Source organism: Oncorhynchus gorbuscha, linkage group LG06 (assembly GCF_021184085.1).
Source record: "Oncorhynchus gorbuscha isolate QuinsamMale2020 ecotype Even-year linkage group LG06, OgorEven_v1.0, whole genome shotgun sequence".
Classification (NCBI taxonomy): domain Eukaryota; kingdom Metazoa; phylum Chordata; class Actinopteri; order Salmoniformes; family Salmonidae; genus Oncorhynchus; species Oncorhynchus gorbuscha.
In genome coordinates, this window is record NC_060178.1 from 81491086 (window position 1) to 81510938 (window position 19853).

The 19853-nt window shown below is 41.3% G+C and overlaps 1 protein-coding gene across 6 annotated transcripts in view; it reads left to right on the top strand.

Annotated features, from left to right (window-relative positions):
* LOC124038402 (collagen alpha-1(XXI) chain-like) overlaps positions 1-19853 on the top strand; it is a 67123-nt gene that overhangs the window by 28669 nt on the left and 18601 nt on the right. For all 6 annotated transcript variants that reach the window (XR_006839351.1, XM_046354248.1, XM_046354249.1 and 3 more), the window contains 9 exons: positions 2890-2979; positions 3975-4037; positions 14680-14733; positions 14828-14881; positions 15072-15125; positions 15686-15739; positions 16353-16406; positions 16494-16547; positions 17868-17921. Coding sequence is in view for 5 of the 6 variants with exons in the window: in XM_046354248.1 (XP_046210204.1) it covers positions 2890-2979; positions 3975-4037; positions 14680-14733; positions 14828-14881; positions 15072-15125; positions 15686-15739; positions 16353-16406; positions 16494-16547; positions 17868-17921 (531 nt within the window). In the remaining variant the exon portion in view is untranslated. The remainder of the gene's footprint in view (positions 1-2889; positions 2980-3974; positions 4038-14679; positions 14734-14827; positions 14882-15071; positions 15126-15685; positions 15740-16352; positions 16407-16493; positions 16548-17867; positions 17922-19853) is intronic.

Genomic DNA, 19853 nt, shown 5'->3' on the forward strand with positions numbered 1-19853 from the left:
ATCCAGAGTGTTGGTGACTGTAACTGTGCTGCTGGCAACAATTTAATTAGCTTTTTTGCTGACGTTCACTGACACCGGCATTATAAACGGGTGTTGAGCGTTCATAAATGAGTTATTCTGCACTCTGGCACACTGAGACGAGAGTGCTCTGTAATCGGAGTTGATAGCCAGAGCTAATTTCTGTCCATTGAGAATGCACAACGACTATACTGCCTAGCTAAGAATGACGTGAATAATTAAGTCAATAAACTTTGGGTAGCTACTTAGATAGCATATAATTAATATACTGGCAAGTTCGATGTATTAGTAGCCAACTAACGAGGTAGCTAGCTAACATTGCCGGTAGTACCTACTGATGTAATGATATGCTATGCGGTTCGTAAGGATAGCGTAGCCAACACATTGTCAGCCAACATAACGTGTAGCATAAGTAATTTAAAAAGTCATTTCTTTATTACATTGCTCAACATTTTCTTAACATTTGTCGTAATTATTTAAAGCAATTAATTTGTATCCGCTCTCGTCGGACTTCGGCTACATATTTCTTCCGCCATTTTCTTCAAATCTGAAAATGTTGTGAAGACCTGCCCATTTCTTGAAGAATTACATTATGGGCCCTAAAAGTACGGAAACAGTGTCCACTGCGTGTATACTTTGTATTTTGGCAAATGTACGGTATTACGACATCCAGGAACTTTTAGCATACTAACTCTATCCATACTATGACCAATAAGCATACTACATACTGTACTCAATTTACATCACAAAAAGTATGGTTAGTGCGGTTAGTATGAGTATTCAAACACAGCTAAGGTGTGTTTGTTTCTTGCTATAAACGTGTAATATAGCCCCTTGTCTCTAGAACTACAGTTGAATTCGGAAATTTACATACACTAGGTTGGAGTCATTAAAACTTGTTTTTCAACCACTCCACACATTTCTTGTTAACAAACTATAGTTTTGACAAATCAGTTAGGACATCTACTTTGTGCTTGACACAAGACATTTTCCCAACAATTGTTTACAGACATATTATTTCACTTATATTCACTGTATCACAATTCCTGTGGGTCAGAAGATTACATACACTAAGTTGACTGTGCCTTTACACAGCTTGGAAAATTCCAGAAAATGATGTAATGGCTTTAGAAGCTTCTGACATCATTTGAGTCAATTGGAGGTGTACCTGTGTATGTATTTCAAGGCCTACCTTCAGACGCAGTGCCTCTTTGCTTGTAATCATGGGAAAGTCAAAAGCAATCAGCCAAGACCTCAGAAAAATAATTGTAGACCTCCACAAGTCTGGTTCATCATTGGGAGCAATTTCCAAACGCCTGAAGGTACCACATTCATCTGTACAAACAATAGTACGCAAGTATGGACACCATGGGACAACGCAGCCATCATACCTGGGGCGTCAGGTAGCCTAGTGGTTAGAGCGTTGGACTTGTAACTGAAAGGTCGAATCCCCTAACTGACGAGATAAAAATCTGTTATTCTGCCCCTGAACAAGGCATTTAACCCACTGTTCCTAGGCTGTCATTGAAATTAAGAATTTGTTCTTAACTGACTCAGGAAGGAGATGTGTTCTGTCTCCTAGAGATGGATGTACTTTGATGCAAAAAGTGCAAATCAATCCCAGAACAACAGCAAAATAACTTGCGAAGATGCTGGAGGCAACAGGCACAGGCAACAGGCAACAGATGCTGGAGGCAACAGTATCTATATCCACAGTAAAACAAGTCCTATATTGACATAACCTGAAAGGCCGCTCAGCAAGGAAGAAGCCACTGCTCCAAAACCGCCATAAAAAAGCCTACGGTTTGCAACTGCACATGGGGACAAAGATTGGAGAAATGTACTCTGGTCTGATGAAACAAAAATAGAACTGTTTGGCCATAATGACCATCATTATGTTTGGAGGAAAAAGGGGGAGGCTTGCAAGCCGAAGAACACCATCCCAACTGTGAAGTACGGGGTGGCAGCATCATGTTGTGGGAGTGCTTTGCTGCAGGAGGAACTGGTGCACTTCACAAAATAGATGGCATCATGAGGGTGGAAAATTATGTGGATATATTGAAGCAACATCTCAAGACATCAGACAGGAAGTTAATGCTTGGTCGCAAATGGCTCTTCCAAATGGATAATGACCCCAAGCATACTTCCAAAGTTGTGGAAAATGGCGTAAGGACAACAAAGTCAAGGTATTGGAGTGGCCATCACAACGCCCTGACCACATCGTATATAGAACATTTGTGGGAAGAACTGAAAAAGTGTGTGCGAGCCAGGAGGCCAACAAACCTGACTCAGTTACACCAGCTTTGTCAGGAGGCATGGGCCAAAATTCACCCAACTTATTGTGGGAAGCTTGAGGCTACCCGAAACGTTTGACCCAAGTTAAACAATTTAAAAGCAATGCTACCAAATACTTATTAATTGTATGTAAACTTCTGACCCACTGGGAATGTGATGAAAGAAATAAAAGCTGAAATAAATCATTCTCTCTACTATTATTCTGACAATCCACATTCTTAAAATAAAGTGGTGATCCTAACTGACCTAAAACAGGGAAGTTATGATTAAATGTCAGGAATTGTGAAAAGCTGAGTTTAAATGTATTTGGCAAAGGTGTATGTAAACTTCCAACTTCAACTGAATGTTTACAAAGTCATTTTGTTGGTAGTGTCTGCTGTGTCAATTCTTCTGGGCTGCTGAATGCTAAATGATAAGGCTGCTGCTAAGACACATGAACTGAACGCACTCTCTTGGCTTCTGTTGTCTGAGAGTGTCTGTTAGCAGGAAATCAGATAAATAATTGATTAATAGTATAGCTTAGTGAAAGCTATGTAATGTGTGATTAGTGAATGATGTGTTTCTTGTTTATTCCAGTGTGCAAACGGCCCTGGTGATATAGACGTGGACCCCACTCCAGAACCCTGTACTTGTCCTCCCGGACCCCCTGGCCTTCCAGGCATTAAGGTCAGTCAGAAGGCTTACACCCCGAGACTTGCCAGTTTCTAAATCCAGTGTCACTTCCTTCCATCCGGAACATGCTGCTGTGCAAATCAAATACACTTCTGAAAGCATTCCACATTTGAACAGTTTTGTAACTAAATGTTTTGTCTCCCCGCATGAGCAATTCGTCCAACACCATGTAAGTATAGCCAAGTAGAAAGATAAGGTTGAAGCAGATGTGGCTGTCTGCCTACAGTACATCAAGGTGACAGCAATGCATATGATTGGGTTGTGGTTGGGAGATGTTATCAATAACACCTGCCCCACTGTCCTACGTCCTTATTGATGGAAATAATAGGACTAGTTCCAGACTGTTTGGCAAGAGAATGACACGTTGACTAAAAGTAGAAACAGACTGTTTTCTAGGCAAAATTACATTTACTGAAATGGGCCACAAAATAAAATGCTCTGTGACCCATTTCATGGTTCACAGAGCATGTGCCAAATAATTATAAGATGTTAAAACTAACACTAAAGCTTTGAAGTAGCGTACCTTTAAGCAATATTACCATAGCAACTGGTCCATGTATTCTATAAGAGTGTACAAGGTTTCAGACATGTTTGTGTTTATAAGGGCATGGTCATGCATGGGTGCAAATCCTGTTTTTCAACAGGACAAGATTGCTCAACAAGGTTTTGATGGTAGATCCAAAATGCTACAAGCATGGCTGGTTCACAGATGGACATTTTGGGCTGATATATTAACAGGAATTGTAATAAATGGCATCTTGAATAAAGTAAAGTTAAACCTATCCTGCTGTGATAGTCAGTAAAGCCGTGACATAACATTTTCTAGGAAAGGTCAAAACCATTACTGTCTGATGCTCCTCACAAAGAACAATTTGCAGCATGCAATCGAAAAACGGTTTCTGAGTAGTTCAACGGTTTCATGAGTGGTGCACTTGCATTGTTTTAAGGTCCAAATGGTCCAGTCAATAAGCTGCTGTTTTCTCTTTCAGGGGGAAGCAGGAACAATGGGAAGGTCCGGTCAAGCTGGTCCTGCTGGTGCTGATGGTAAGCCTGTGAGTACTCCATGATTTTATATTCAAACATCCACTCACTCAACACTCATCAGAATCCAACACTTTGGAGAAAATCAATGTATCAATAATGGATGCACTGCTATATGGGACATTGTTGAATGGGTATTCAAATCAGTCAGATGCCAATTGGAGCTCTTGAATATCAAGATAATTCAGTTGTAATGGTTAAAGGGCACACCTGAAGAGATGCACAGTACATAGCTGTGCTAATGGCACCCTTTCTCCAATAGGATTTGCCTGTCAAGGATTCCAGGGCATTTCAATGTTTTTAAAATGAAAGGAAAAGTGGTTTATACTAAATCAAATCAAACTTTATTTGCCACATGCGCCACATTCAACAAGTGTAGATTTGACTGTGAAATGCTTATTTACAAGCCCTTAACCCTTAACCAACAGTGTAGATTTTACTGTGAAATGCTTATTTACAAGCCCTTAACCCTTAACCAACAGTGTAGATTTTACTGTGAAATGCTTATTTACAAGCCCTTAACCCTTAACCAACAGTGTAGATTTTACTGTGAAATGCTTATTTACAAGCCCTTAACCCTTAACCAACAGTGTAGATTTTACTGTGAAATGCTTATTTACAAGCCCTTAACCCTTAACCAACAGTGTAGATTTTACTGTGAAATGCTTATTTTAACCCTTAACCAACAGTGTAGATTTTACTGTGAAATGCTTATTTACAAGCCCTTAACCCTTAACCAACAGTGTAGATTTTACTGTGAAATGCTTATTTACAAGCCCTTAACCCTTAACCAACAGTGTAGATTTTACTGTGAAATGCTTATTTACAAGCCCTTAACCCTTAACCAACAGTGTAGAACTGTGAAATGCTTATTTACAAGCCCTTAACCCTTAACCAACAGTGTAGATTTTACTGTGAAATGCTTATTTACAAGCCCTTAACCCTTAACCAACAGTGTAGATTTTACTGTGAAATGCTTATTTACAAGCCCTTAACCCTTAACCAACAGTGCAGTTCAAGAAGAAGAAAATATTTAGGCTAAAATAAAAAGTAATAATAAAAAAGTAACACAATAAGAATAACAATAATGAGGCTACATACAGGGGGCACCGGTACCGAGTCAGTGTGCAGGGGTACAGGCTAGTTGAGGTAATCTGTACATGTAGGTGGGGGCGAAGTGACTATGCACAGGTAACAAACAAACAGTGAGTAGCAGCAGTGTACAAGATGGGGGGGTTGTTCATGTAAATTGTCCGGTGGCGATTTTTATGAATTGTTCAGCAGTCTAATGGCTTGGAAGTAGAAGCTGTTGAGGAGCCTTTTGGTCCTAGACTTGGCGCTCCGGTACCGCTTTCTGTGCGGTAGCAGAGAAAAGGGTCTATAAATTGGGTGACTGGAGTCTCTGACAATTTTATGGGCTTTCCTCTGACCCCGCCTATTATATAGGTCCTGAATGGCAGGAAGCTTGGCCACAGTGATGTACTGGGCTGTTCGCGCTACCCTCTGTAGCGCCTTACGGTCAGATGCCGAGCAGTTGCCATACCAGGCAACATACCATGCAACCGGTCAGGATGCTCTCGAGGGTGCAGGTGTAGAACCTTTTGAGGATCTGGGGGCCCATGCCAAATCTTTTCAGTCTCCTGAGGAGAAAAGGTTTTGTCATGCCCTCTTCACGACTGTCTTGGTATTGGACCATGATAGTTCGTTGGTGATGTGGACACCAAGGAACTTGAAACTCTCGACCTGCTCCACTACAGCCCCATCGATGTTAATGCGGGCCTGTAGGGCCTGCCTTTTCCTGTAGTCCACGGTCAGCTCCTTTGTCTTGCTCACGTTGAGGGAGAGGTTGTTGTCCTGGCATCACACTGCCAGGTCTCTGACCTCCTCCCTATAGGCCGTCTCATCATTGTCGGTGATCAGGCCTACCGCCGTTGTGTCATCAGCAAACTTAATGATGGTGTCGGAGTCGTGTTTGGCCACGCAGTTGTGGGTGAACAGGGAATACAGGAGGGGACTAAGTACACACCCCTGATGGGCCCCAGTGTTAAGGATCAGCGTGGCAGATGTGTTGTTACCTACTCTTACCAGCTGGAGGTGGCCCATCAGGAAGTCCAGGATCCAGTTGCAGAGGGAGGTGTTTAGTCCCAGAGTCCTTAGCTTAATGATGAACTTCATGACCACTATGGTGTTGAACGCTGCGCTGTAGTCGATGAACAGCATTCTCACATAGGTGCTTTCTAGGTGAGAATGGGCGGTGTGGAGTGCCATTGAAATTGTGTCATCTGTGGATCTGTTTGTGCGGTATGCGAATTGGAGTGGGTCTAGGGTGTCCAGGATGATGCTGTTGATATGAGCCATGACCAGCCTTTCAAAGCACTTCATGGCTACTGACGTGAGTGCCACGGGGCAGTAATCATTTTGCCAGGTTACCTTCGCTTCCTTGGGCACAGGGACTATGGTGGTCTGCTTGAAACTTGTAAGTATTACAGACTCGGTCAGGGAGAGGTTGAACATGTTAGTGAAGACACTTGACAGTTGGTCCGTGTATGCTTTGTGTACTGGTAATCCAAGTCCTGCTAATCCATCTGGCCCAGCAGTTTTGTGAATGTTGACCTGTTTAAAGGTCAACATTCATAGAACAGCTGGTGCTCTCGTGCATGCTTCAGTGTTGCTTGCCTCGAAGCGAGCATAAAAAGCATTTAGCTCGTCTGGTAGGCTCGCGTCACTGGACAGCTCGCGTCTGGGTTTCTCTTTGTAGTCCGGAATAGTTTTCAAGCCCTGTCAGATCCGACGAGCGTCAGAGCCAGTGTTGTAGGATTAAATCTTAATCCTGTATTGACACTTTGTTTGTTTCATGGTTCGTCTGAGGGCATAGCGGGATTTCTTATAAGCATCCAGATTATTACCAGCTGTTATTGACAAAAAGACACACACCCCCACCTCTCTTCTAACCAGCAGTAGCGTCTCTGTTCTGCCGATGCATGGAAAATCCCACCAGCTCTATATTGTCCGTTTCTTTGCTCAGCCACATCTCGGTAAAAGAAGATGTTACAGTTTTTAATGTCCCGTTGGTAGGATAATCTTCGGTCATACATTTATTTGCACGTTAGCAAGGAGAATGGAAGGCATTGGGAGTTTACTTGCTTGACTCCGGCTTCTCAGAAGGATTCCCGATCTGCGTCCACTTTTCCAGCGTCTTTTCTTCACAAAAAAGGCGTCGATCTGGGCCTGTTCCAGTCAAAGCAAGATATTCTTCTCGTCCGAACCGTTAAAGGTTTCTTCCAGTCTGCGGTGAGTAATCGCTTTTCTGATGTCCAGAAGTTATTTTCAGTCATAAGAGACAGTAGCAGTAACATTATGTACACAATAAGTTAAAAAATAAGTCACACAAAACGCAATTTAAAAAATAAAAATTGCACAATTGATTGGGAGAATGTAAAATGTTAGCCATGTTCTCCGCGCCATTTTATAGGCGACCAAAAGTATGTGGACACCTACTCATCGAACATCTCATTCCAAAATCATGGGCATTAATATGTAGTTGTTCCCCTCTTTGCTGCTATAAGGGTTTCCATTAGATGTTGGAACAGGGACTTGCTTCCATTCAGCCACAAAAGCTTTAGTAAGGTTGGGCGCTGATATTGGGCGACTAGGCCTGGCTCGCAGTTGGCGTTCCAATTCGTCCCAAAGGTGTTAGATGGGGTTGAGGTCAGGGCTCTGTACAGGCAAAGTCAAGTTATTCCACCACAATCTCGATCTTGTCATGCTGAAACAGGAAAGGGCCTTCCCCAAACTGTTGCCACAAAGTTGGAAGCACAGAATTGTCTAGAATGTCATATTGACGCTGAGTTAAGATTTCCCTTCACTGGAACTAAGGGGCCTAGCACGAACGATGAAAAATAGCTCCAGACCATTATTCCTCCTCCACCAAACCTTACGGTTGGCACTATGCATTGGGGCAGGTAGCGTTCTAATGGCACCCGCCAAACCCAGATTAGTTTGTTGGACTGCCAGATGGTTTGCGTGATTCATCACTCCAGAGAACGTATTTCTCTGGTGGTGTAAAGCCGATGCTTGGCATTACGCATAGTGATCTTAGGCTTGTGTGTGGCTGCTTAGCCATGAAAACCCATTTAATGAAGCTCCCGACAAACAGTTATTGTACTGACGTTGCTTGCAGAGGCAGTTTGGAACTTGGATGTGAGTGTTGCAACCGAGGACAGATAGGTGATCACGTTCTGTGAGCTTGTGTGGCCTACCACTTTGCGACTGAGCCGTTGTTGCTCCTAGACATTTTCACCAAACAATAACAGCTGACCGGGCAGCTCTAGCAGGGCAGAAATTGGAAAGGTGGAATCCTATGACGTTTAAAAATTTTTTTATTTCACCTTTATTTAACTAGGTAGGCTAGTTGAGAACAAGTTCTCATTTGCAACTGCGACCTGACCAAGATAAAGCGTAGCAATTCGACACATACAACAACACAGAGTTACACGTGGAATAAACAAAACATACAGTCAATAATACAGTAGAACAAAAGAAAACAAAAAGTATATATACAGTGAGTGCAAATAAGGTATGTTAAGGAAATAAATAGGCCTTGGTGGCGAAGTAATTACAATATAGCAATTAAACACTGGAATGGTAGATCGGCAGAAGATGAATGTGCAGGTAGAGATACGGGGGTGCAAAGGAGCAAAATAAATAAATAAATACCAGTATGGGGATGAGGTAGGTGGATAGATGGGCTGTTTACAGATAGGCTAAGTACAGGTGCAGTGATCTGTAAACTGCTCTGACAGCTGGTGCTTAAAGCTAGTGAGGGAGATGTGAGTCTCCAGCTTCAGAGATTTTTGCAATTTGTTCCAGTCATGGGCAGCAGAGAACTGGAAGGAAAGACGACCAAAGGAGGAATTGGCTTTGGGGGTGACCAGTGAGATATACCTACTGGAGCGCGTGCTGCTATGGTGACCAGTGAGGTAAGATAAGGCCGGGCTTTACCTAGCAGAGACTTGTAGATAACCTGTAGCCAGTGGGTTTGGCGACGAGTATGAAGCGAGGGTCAACCAACGAGAGCGTACAGGTCGCAATGGTGGGTAGTGTATGGGGCTTTGGTGACAAAACGGATGGCACTGTGATAGACTGCATCCAGTTTGTTGAGTAGAGTGTTGGAGGCTATTTTATAGGTGACATCACCGAAGTCGAGAATTGGTAGGATGGTCAGTTTTACAAAGGGTATGTTTGGCAGCATGAGTGAAGGATGCTTTGTTGCGATATAGGAAGCCGATTCTAGATGTAATTTTTGATTGGAGATGCTTAATGTGAGTCTGAGGTTGAAAGTTGAAAGTCACTGAGGTCTTCAGTAAGACCATTCTACTGCCAATGTTTGTTTATGGAGATTGCATGGCTCTGTGCTCGATTTTATATACAGTTGAAGTCGGAAATTTACATACACCTTTGCCAAATACATTTAAACTCAGTTTTTCACAATTCCGGACATTTAATCCTAGTAAACATTCCCTGTTTTAGGTCAGTTAGGATCACCACTTTATTTTAAGAATGTGAAATGCCAGAATAATAGTAGAGAATCATTTATTTCAGATTTTATTTCTTTCATCATATTCCCAGTGGGTCAGAAGTTTACATACACTCAATTAGTATTTGGTAGCATTGCCTTTAAATTAAACTTGGGTAAAATATCGGGTAGCCTTCCACAAGCTTCCCACAACAAGTTGGGTGAATTTTGGCCCATTCCTCCTGACAGAGCTGGTGTAACTGAGTCAGGTTTGTAGGTCTCCTTGCTCGCACATGCTTTTTCAGTTCTGCCCACACATTTTCTATGGGATTGAGGTCAGGGCTTTGTGATGGCCACTCCAATAATTTGACTGTTGTCCTTAAGCCATTTTGCCACAACTTTGGAAGTATGCTTGGGGTCATTTTCCATTTGGAAGACCCATTTGTGACCAAGCTTTAACTTCCTGACCGATGTCTTGAGATGTTACTTCAATATATCCACTTAATTTTCCATCCTCATGAAGCCATCTATTTTGTGAAGTGCACCAGTCCTTCCTGCAGCAAAGCAGCCCCACAACATGATGCTGCCACCCCGTGCTTCACGGTTGGGATGGTGTTCTTCTGCTTGCAAGCCTCCCCCTTTTTCCTCCAAACATAACGATGGTCATTATGGCCAAACAGTTCTATTTATGTTTTATCAGACCAGGGGAAATTTATCCAAAAAGTATGATCTTTGTCCCCATGTGCAGTTGCAAACCGTAGTCTGGCTTTGTTATGTTATAGGACTCGTTTTACTGTGGATATATATACTTTTGTACCTGTTTCCTCCAGCATCTTCACAAGGTCCTTTGCTGTTGTTCTGGGATTGATTTGCACTTTCACACCAAAGTACATTCATCTCTAGGAGACAGAACACATCTTCTTCCTGAGCGATATGACGGCTGCGTGGTCCCATGGTGTTTATACTTGCGTTCTATTGTTTGTACAGATGAATGTGGTACTTTCAGGCCTTTGGAAATTTCTCCCAAGGATGAACCAGACTTGTAAAGGTGTTGTTGATTGATTTTGATTTTCCCATGATGCCAAGCAAAGAGGCACTGAGTTTGAAGGTAGGCCTTGAAATACATACACAGGTACACCTCCAATTCACTCAAATTATGTAAATGAGCCTATCAGAAGCTTTTAAAGCCATGACATAATTTTCTGGATTTTTCAAAACTGTTTAAAGGCACAGTCACTTAGTCTATGTAAACTTCTGACCCACTGGAATTGTGAAACAGTGAATTATAAGTGAAATAATTTGTCTGCAAACAATTGTTGGAAAAATTGCTTGTGTCATGCAAGAAGTAGATGTCCTCACCGACTTGCCAAAACTATTGTTTGTTAACAAGAAATTTGTGGAGTGGTTGAAAAATGAGTTTTAATGACTCCAACCTAAGTATATGTAAACTTCCGACTTCAACTGTACCACACCTCCTTGGGCCTTATTTCTTCAGTAAAGTACAAAACTTGGCAAGAGCACTTGGCTAACTCTAAAGGCTGTTGCTTCCTACTGGGAGGCAGGAGAAACTTTGCTACTCCTACTGGTGTGATAACTGGGCTCATGAGGAGGGCCAGATGGAGACCATTCATATATCATTATTTGCAGGAAAGCTTTGTGTTTTAAATAATACGTCCAGATCTCCATTATCTAGAATAGATCGTAGTTAAATGTAAGTAATCACCGTTTTTTAAAAACATGCAGTATATCTGCAGAGACTGAGAGTAGACTTTGATATAGTGGTCTGGTTGCCACTGAAGATATTGAAACATATTGGTTCTTCACCTGATTATATGTTAAGTGGCCTTTAGTCTGAATATAATGATTATGAAACAGACCATGAAGATAGTCATTGAAGCATGTCCTCCCTGAGATGCTCTGTAATATCAAACAGAAAGAAAAAGAGAAGAATGTGTCATTTCATTTGTGAAGGTGAATGTCGCTCTGACATACAGTACAGTGTCTAGGTTAATGTATCTTCGCTCTATGTTGGTATGTGGTTTCTTTGTGTTGGAGCGGAATTGTCTTACCGGAATTAATTGAGAATAGACCACTTAGAGTGTGTTGAGATTGCTAGAAGGTGTTTGTGCGTTAGCAGTCAGATTTCGTTGAAACTGCTGAGCATGAAAGGTAACCGTCTCTGCGTGAATACTCACATAATAACTTTGAAATTCAGTAATAGAAAACATGAGTGGCACTTTTTCTGATATTACTTGTTTGCTTGTACCAGCTCTATTACTATCACACTGAACTTGTGGGGCTGGTTACCCAGACACAGATTTAGCCTAGTCCTGGACTAAAAAGCAAGCTCAGTGGAGAATCTCCATTGAAAGTCATTTTTAGGTTAGGACGAGGCTTGATCTGTGTCCGGGAAACCGCCCTGTAATCTGTCAGTATTGTTTGCCCAAGTGGCATATGAATTACATTTTTGAATATCATCATTATTCAAGGTCAAGTTGTGTTCTTTTCTGCCTAAACTATATCATGGATAAAATACCTATTGTTTCAGTCATTTTCATGACTTCAATTTGTTCATTGTTTTCTGTCAATGAACTATGTATCAACTCGCTGTTCGGATGACATTTTGAAGTCATATATTTTCATTGCTTTTTCCATTAGAGGCTTTGATATACTGTAAATTGGGGTGTTCAACTTGCACTCAATACTGATCTCTACTGATGACAGAGGTCATGAGAAGTGTAGACCAGTTTACAGTACAATATGTTCTTTGTGAACATACTGTGGCCTTTGAATACTGGCAGTGCATTGTTGAAGCAAATCTTCCTCCAAAAGTGCAATAAAGTGATGAGAGAGTGTCTTTCACAAGTGTTTTGTGAAGTCATCAATTGTAATCAGAGGAAAGATATCAGTTTATTTCAGATTCTACACTATGTAACAATGAAACCCGTACATGTCATCCTACCACTGAAGTTAGGGCAGATGTTACATTTGAGGTTATTCCAAAACACGGGGGCTGTTTTATTGCATATGTTAACGTCCTTAGCAACTAAGAATGTTTGAGTTCAGTAAACATCGTTTAGTGTTTTGAGTCATTAAATAGAATTGAGCAATTATGTAGAGAATAATTATCTTATTCGGACAACCCTAACATATTCCTCAATGAATTTGTCGGCACAGTTACTGTACATTAAATAAACAAATGGTGCCCACTTGCAGGGTAATCAAGTATGGGTGTGAAAGTGTAAAATACATTACAGAATTGGCACTGTACCCTGTACAGTAGCCTAGTTTCCCATGACACTAAGGGTAAAGATCCATGCAGAATTGTAAGCCCAGACAGTTTTTTGCGTTATTACATACAGCCAGAAATAACTTCTGGATATCAGGGTGGCGGTAACTCACCAGCATTTTGACCAGAAATTCAACTTTCCTGAATTTGATCCTTTGTTCGTACCACCCAACTCTACTGAACTTATCACAGAGGTTGCTCCAAGACGCCGCCGGCAGAGAAGAGATATTCAGAGTTTACTTTTAGTCTGACTCAGGAGGCGTGCACCTTCCTCCACCGCTCCCGGGTATATTACTCGCTAATGTTCAGTCCCTGGACAGTAAAGTAGACGAGCTCAGGGTGAGGATCTCCTTCCAGAGAGACATCAGGGACTGTAACATACTCTGTTTCATGGAATCAAGACCCTCTCCGGATATACTGTGCCCGTCCATACAGCCAGCTGGGTTCTCAGTACATTGCGCAGACAGGAATAAAGAACTCTCCGGGCAGGATCAAAGCAGAGGTGTATGTTTCATTATTAACTACTCATGGTGTGCTTGTGGTAACGTACAGGAACAGTCCTTTTGTTCATTTGACCTAGAATACCTCACAAGCAAATGCCACAACGGCTCTTAAGGAACTGCACTGGACTTTGTGTAAACTGTATGCCACATATCCCGAGGCCAAATTTGTAGCTGGGGACTTTAACAAAGCAAATCTGAGATAACTGACAATCTGAAATCGTCCACCCACACAGACAGTGTGGTGAAGAAGGAGCAACAGCTCCTCTTCAACCTCAGGAGGCTGAAGAAATTCGGCTTGGCTCCTAAAACTGTCACAAACTTTTACAGTTGTACGATTGTGAGCATCCTTTCGGGCTGTATTACCGTCTGGTACGGCAACTGAACAGTCCGTAACCGCAGGGCTCTCCAGAGGTTGGTGCGGTCACCCCAATGAATCACCTGGGGCACACTGCCTGCCCTCCAGGACATCTACAGCACCAGCTGTCACAAGAAGGCCAAAAAAGATCAAAAAGGACTTCAGCCATTTTCACCCTGCTATCATCCAGAAGGCGAGGGCGTTGGAGGTGCGTCAAAGCTGGGACCAAGAGACTGAAAACAGCTTCTATCTCAAGGCCATCAGATTGTTAAATAGCCATCACTAGCCGGCTATCACCCGGTTATTCAACCCTACACCTTAGAGGCTTCTCCCCTATGTCTATAGACATGGAACACTGGTCACTTTAATAATGGAACACTGATCACTTTAATAATGTTTACATACTGTTTTACCCACTTCATACAGTATGTACAGTATATACTGTATTCTAGTCAAGGAGTATCCAATTGAACTATTGCTGTATATATACTATTCTATCCACGTATTCTTCAGATATTCAACATATTCACTGTCCATAATATCTATACAACCCTATCACATATACAGTACCAGTCATAAGTTTAGACATGTGTAACTCTGTGCTGTTGTTTTTGTCGCACTGCTTTGCTTTTTCTTGGCCAGGTCGCAGTTGTAAATGAGAACTTATTCTCAACTGGCTTACCTGGTTAAAAAAGGTGAAATAAAGAAAATACTACATGAAGAGTGATATAAAAGGTCCTTATATCTGATGCTTTCTCAAATGTATCAAAACCCCTTTGTTTCCCTTCATATAGCATTTCCTTATGAATGACTTCTGAAGCATCTATGTATATAAGCCTTAAAAAGAGCTTATGAAGGATGTATGTATGAATGTTTTAAAAAGTTGCAATTTAATTTAACATACAGCTGATAAATGTGTTTCATCTATGAGCAACATTAATAAAGGGTGAATATCTCATGACTTCCCATCTCTCCGCTTTTTTAAATAAAGGGCATCTCTGGCAACCGAGGATTTCCTGGGCCACAGGGTCCAACTGGGACAGAGGTATCAGCTGCACTCTAAAACAAATCATATTTTTATCAGACTAGGGTTTTTGATGGTAAATCAATGGAGCTGCTCTTTCTGTTCACTATTTCAGGGGCGACGCGGGGTTGATGGTAACAAGGGAGAACAAGGACTGCCTGGTGATTCGGTAGGAAGGTCAAAAAAGGGCATTAGTATTACGTTTTATTGGCATGATCTATTTTATGACACTGAAGACCCACTTTTAAGCAATATCACCAATGATTGGATTCCAGAGTACGGATCAAAAGCTACTTCTAATAATCTACAATCCATTTTATCAAACACACATTTTAAGTATAAATCTCTTGTCTTTTCAGGGTGAAAGAGGGGTTCCGGGATTACCTGGGCCATCGGGCCAAGCAGGTGAAAAGGTACGCCATAAAAGTGGCTTCACTGAATGAGGTTATCAAATGTATGATTCTCTGTAGAACAGGGTTTCCCAACTGGCGGCCCGAGGGCCAAATTTGGCACATGGGTGGTTTTATTTGACGCCACATGTTTTCTGAGCAAAATATATATAAATATATACAGTATGTGTATATATATATATATATTTGTTTTTTGCATTTTCATTGTTGGACATAAAAAAAAATGTAAAAAATTGGACATAAAAATTCCATTTGAATCCAAGAGACCAGCTCTTTTTATTTACATTTACATTTAAGTCATTTAGCAGACGCTCTTATCCAGAGCGACTTACAAATTGGTGCATTCACCTTATGACATTTTATGTGGCAGCGTCTGTTTTATTATCAGCATATTGTCACTTGTAATTTTGCTAATCCAGGTGTTATAGGTAAAGTTTCAAATACTTTCACTGCCTCAGTTTCCGTAGGCACTTGATCAAATGTGATCAGAGAAAGGTAGGTAAGGAGCGTTGCATGTTAATAACTTGTTATCAAACTTTCAGTATATTTCATTTCTTTCCCAGGGCTCTTTAGGTCTTTCAGGGGGACCAGGACTTTCCGGCAAAGATGGCCAAGTGGTAAGAATATCACAACACTGGCATTTATCACATGGTTATATACAATAGTGGCTAAATTAACAGTATATTTATTTTTTTATTTCACCTTTATTTAACCAGGTAGGTCTGTTGAGAACAAGTTCTCATTTACAACTGTGACCTGGCCAAGATAAAGCAAAGCAGTGCAACACAAACAACAACAGATTTACACATGAAATAAACAAACATACAGTCAATAACACAATAAAAAAGTCTATATACAATGAGTGCAAATGAGGTAAGATAATGGAGGTAAGGCAATAAATAGGCCATAGTGGCGAAATAATGACAATTTACCAATTAAACACTGGAGTGATAGATGTGCATCAGTTGAATGGGCAAGTAGAGATACTGGGGTGCAAAGGAGCAACAAAAACAATAACAGTATGGGGATGAGGTAGTTGGATGGGCTATTTACAGATGGGCTATGTACAGGTGCAATGTACAGGTGCAATGTTCTGTGCTTAAAGTATAGGTTAGGTAGTAGTTAAAAGGCAACTTACTTGGGCTTTCAAGATGACAAATATATTGACAAATGTATACAGCCTCATTGGTCCTTTCAATATTGGTAATCTTGATGATTTGCTGATTTCAGGGAGAAAAAGGAAGCAGGGGACACCCTGGGCCAGTAGGACATCCGGGAGAACCGGTACGTATAGGTACTCTGGTGTCAAACCAGGAGCTGATGTGCCTTTAAGTTTGAAAATATCTCTCTTTCTCCAATTCTTCAACTCAGGGTTTATCTGGAAGAGATGGAAAGAATGGACTTCCAGGACAAATCGGTCAAAAGGTTTGTTTTTATGTCACTGATCATTTTACATGTACTTTTGAGTAATTTAGCAAATGCTATTATCCAGAGAGAGTTATAGTTAGTACATTCATGTTAAGATAGCTAGGTGAGACAACCAATTAAGTACACTTTTACTCAATTAAAAAAAAAGTAGAAAAAGTCAAGTGCAAGGTTGTTTTTATATTTTTAGTTTTTTTGGGGGGTGGGGATAAGCCTGAGATGTCTTATTTAATCAAAGAAAAGTTAACTTACAGAGGGATGGGATTGACGTATGAAAACATGGACCATCAGGTTGACTTGGCATAGTCGATCTGAACTGGACCCCCAAAGGATTTGCTGTTATTGTCTGGGAGTTCCCCAACAGTGGAAATCTATTATTGCTGTAAGCACCAGTGTGATATGTAAATGGGTTAGCACCATTGTGATATGTAAATGGATTAGCACCATTGTGATCTATAAATGGGTTAGCACCATTGTGATCTATAAATGGGTTAGCACCATTGTGATCTTTAAATGGGTTAGCACCATTGTGATCTATAAATGGGTTAGCACCATTGTGATCTATAAATGGGTTAGCACCATTGTGATCTATAAATGGGTTAGCACCATTGTGATCTATAAATGGGTTAGCACCATTGTGATTTATAAATGGGTTAGCACCATTGTGATCTATACATGGGTTAGCACCATTGTGATCTATAAATGGGTTAGCACCATTGTGATCTATAAATGGGTTAGCACCATTGTGATCTATAAATGGGTTAGCACCATTGTGATCTATAAATGGGTTACCATTGTGATCTATAAATGGGTTAGCACCATTGTGATCTATAAATGGGTTAGCACCATTGTGATCTATAAATGGGTCAGCACCAGTGTTTCTTCTTGTTCCTTCTCAACTTAGCCGTCATTGATGTTTCCAGGTTTCTCTGACACATGGTTTTCATTATCTTAACAGCAGTTCATCATCATTTAGGATGTTGTGTCTGCGTTATAAATTCTGGATTTATATTCTTATTTTTTTCCGCACATATAGCACCTTTTAAAACAGTAGTTATTCATTGTATGATCCTAATGTCTTTAGATTGGCAGTTTGTTGCAAATCATAGCTTGACATCACGGATAAATGGAGAGCTAATCCTGTAGAAACACACTGATACCTCATCTACTGCTAACGTTATGTATCAAAGATAGTTGAGACAATATCCAATGACTAAATACATGATTGAGTTCTGCTATCTGTACCTGTAATGGGTACACTGAAATATTAGGCATGATGTCTGTGTTTATGATATTTCGATGCATTATTTTAATCAATAGGGAGAAGTTGGAGCAGCTGGCATACCTGGTCTTGACGGAAGGGAGGGCCATCTTGTAAGTCATGAACACTTATATACTTTCTTTAACCATTGTTTATTTAGACTTTACATTCCAATGCACTCTAAATGGTGTATTTTCTTCTGTGCTTGGGTTTCTATAATAGGAAAAAATCCAGAATTGCCCCCCCAACCCCTCAAATAAAACAAGTTCCTTGACTTTAGCAGGAGATATCCAAAACAGTCTTGGTCATCTGGGGCTATTTGAATCAAAAGCAGACACCATGGAACATGAGTTTTTCTGACAGCTAGTACATTTGGAGTGGTTCCCCTGTAGTTCATCCCAGGATATTAACTCTATTGTGGAAATACATAACTTTATGTGGTGCTGGGAACACAGCTAATTGGAAAAATGTTAGTCATTTGGGGACAGACATTTTTTTTTATCTGAAAAATAAAGTTTTACGCAAGGGCATCCCCATTAATGGGCAGTTTTGCCGATTTGGCCACACAAGCTGAGTGATGGAACTAAAATGTTCGAGAATGAGTCAGTTGCTCCACAGGGCTGTAAGCAATTTGGTTTGCCAGAACATCCAATGAGCTTCTTTATGGACTAAACCGCACAATAGTTGTAACTGCCTGCAATCCCCTCAAGCTAGTGTCTTTAGAAGTGATTGTATATTATTTTCTATTTATTTTCAATGTATTTATTGAATGATTATTTTCCCAGATGTGTTGATGACATCGGCATTAATGGCATGGGAGGAGGAATGGGTTGAGTGATCCAGTTGGATGCTGTGGAAGATTAAGTGGCTATGGACATACTGTATTGGGTGACCAAAGGAATTGTAGCCAGGACACCAGGGTTAACACCCCTACTCTTGAGACATGACATTTTCAATAACCAGCGAAGATCATGAGTGTTGTATCTGAAAGATGCCACATTGAGCCATTGGAGGGTTTTTAGATTAGATGGATGAGCACCTCCTATTGGCCCTCCAAAATTACTTACAGGCCCTATCCAAAGCCAACAGATGGGTGCAGTATAGCAAGACCTGCACTTCAGCATTTTGCTGACCAAGCAGAATACTGTAGCTCATGCGGTGTTAAAGGTCCTTCGGGGCATATTTAGTGTTTGGAATTGAAAGGATGTTGATTTTCCAGCTAGCATTGAGGAATCGTCCCAGAAGTGGCCCTCTTCCGGGGGCTCGGAACTGATTGAATCGGACCGGAATCGGGTGTCAGACTCGGCCCAGAATCAAAATGAATCACTGCACAGAATCGGTCCAAGTACATCGGGCCGTTTCTGTCTATTGGATTTCAGCCCACTTTGTCGGCATCTTACCAGAATCCCCCCAGAAACGGCCCAATGTAAATAAATGTATCCAAAAGGAAAGACATTTGGCAGTTGCAGTCTTGTCCCATCCCAACTACTGTACAACTCCAGTACGATCGCGGGAGGCGAAGGTCAAGAGCCGTGCGTCCCCCGAAACACAACCCTGCCAAGCCGCACTGCTTCTTGACACAATGCACGCTTTACCCGGAAGCCAGCCGCACCAATGTGTCGGAGGAAACACCATACATCTGTCGACCGTGTTAGCGTGCATGCTCCCGGATCGCCACAGGAGTAGCCACAGCGCGATGGGACAAGGACCTCCCGGCCGGCCAAACCCTGCCCTAACCCGACACTGGGCCAATTGTGCGTCGCCTCATGGGTCTCCCGGTCGTGGCCGGCAGCGACACAGATGGGAATCGAACCAGCATCTGTAGCAACGCAGTTTGCACTGCGATGCAGTGTCTTAAACCGCTGTGCCACTCGGGAGGCCCCATCCACAAAGTTTTGAATTCTGATCAATTGCCTTGTACAAAGTATCAAAATACTACTTAAACAGAAAAGACTCTTCAAGAATTTAATTGAAATGTTAATTACATTTTTCTGATCACAGAAACAATGAGAAAATATGGAAAAATACATTAATATTGAAATGTT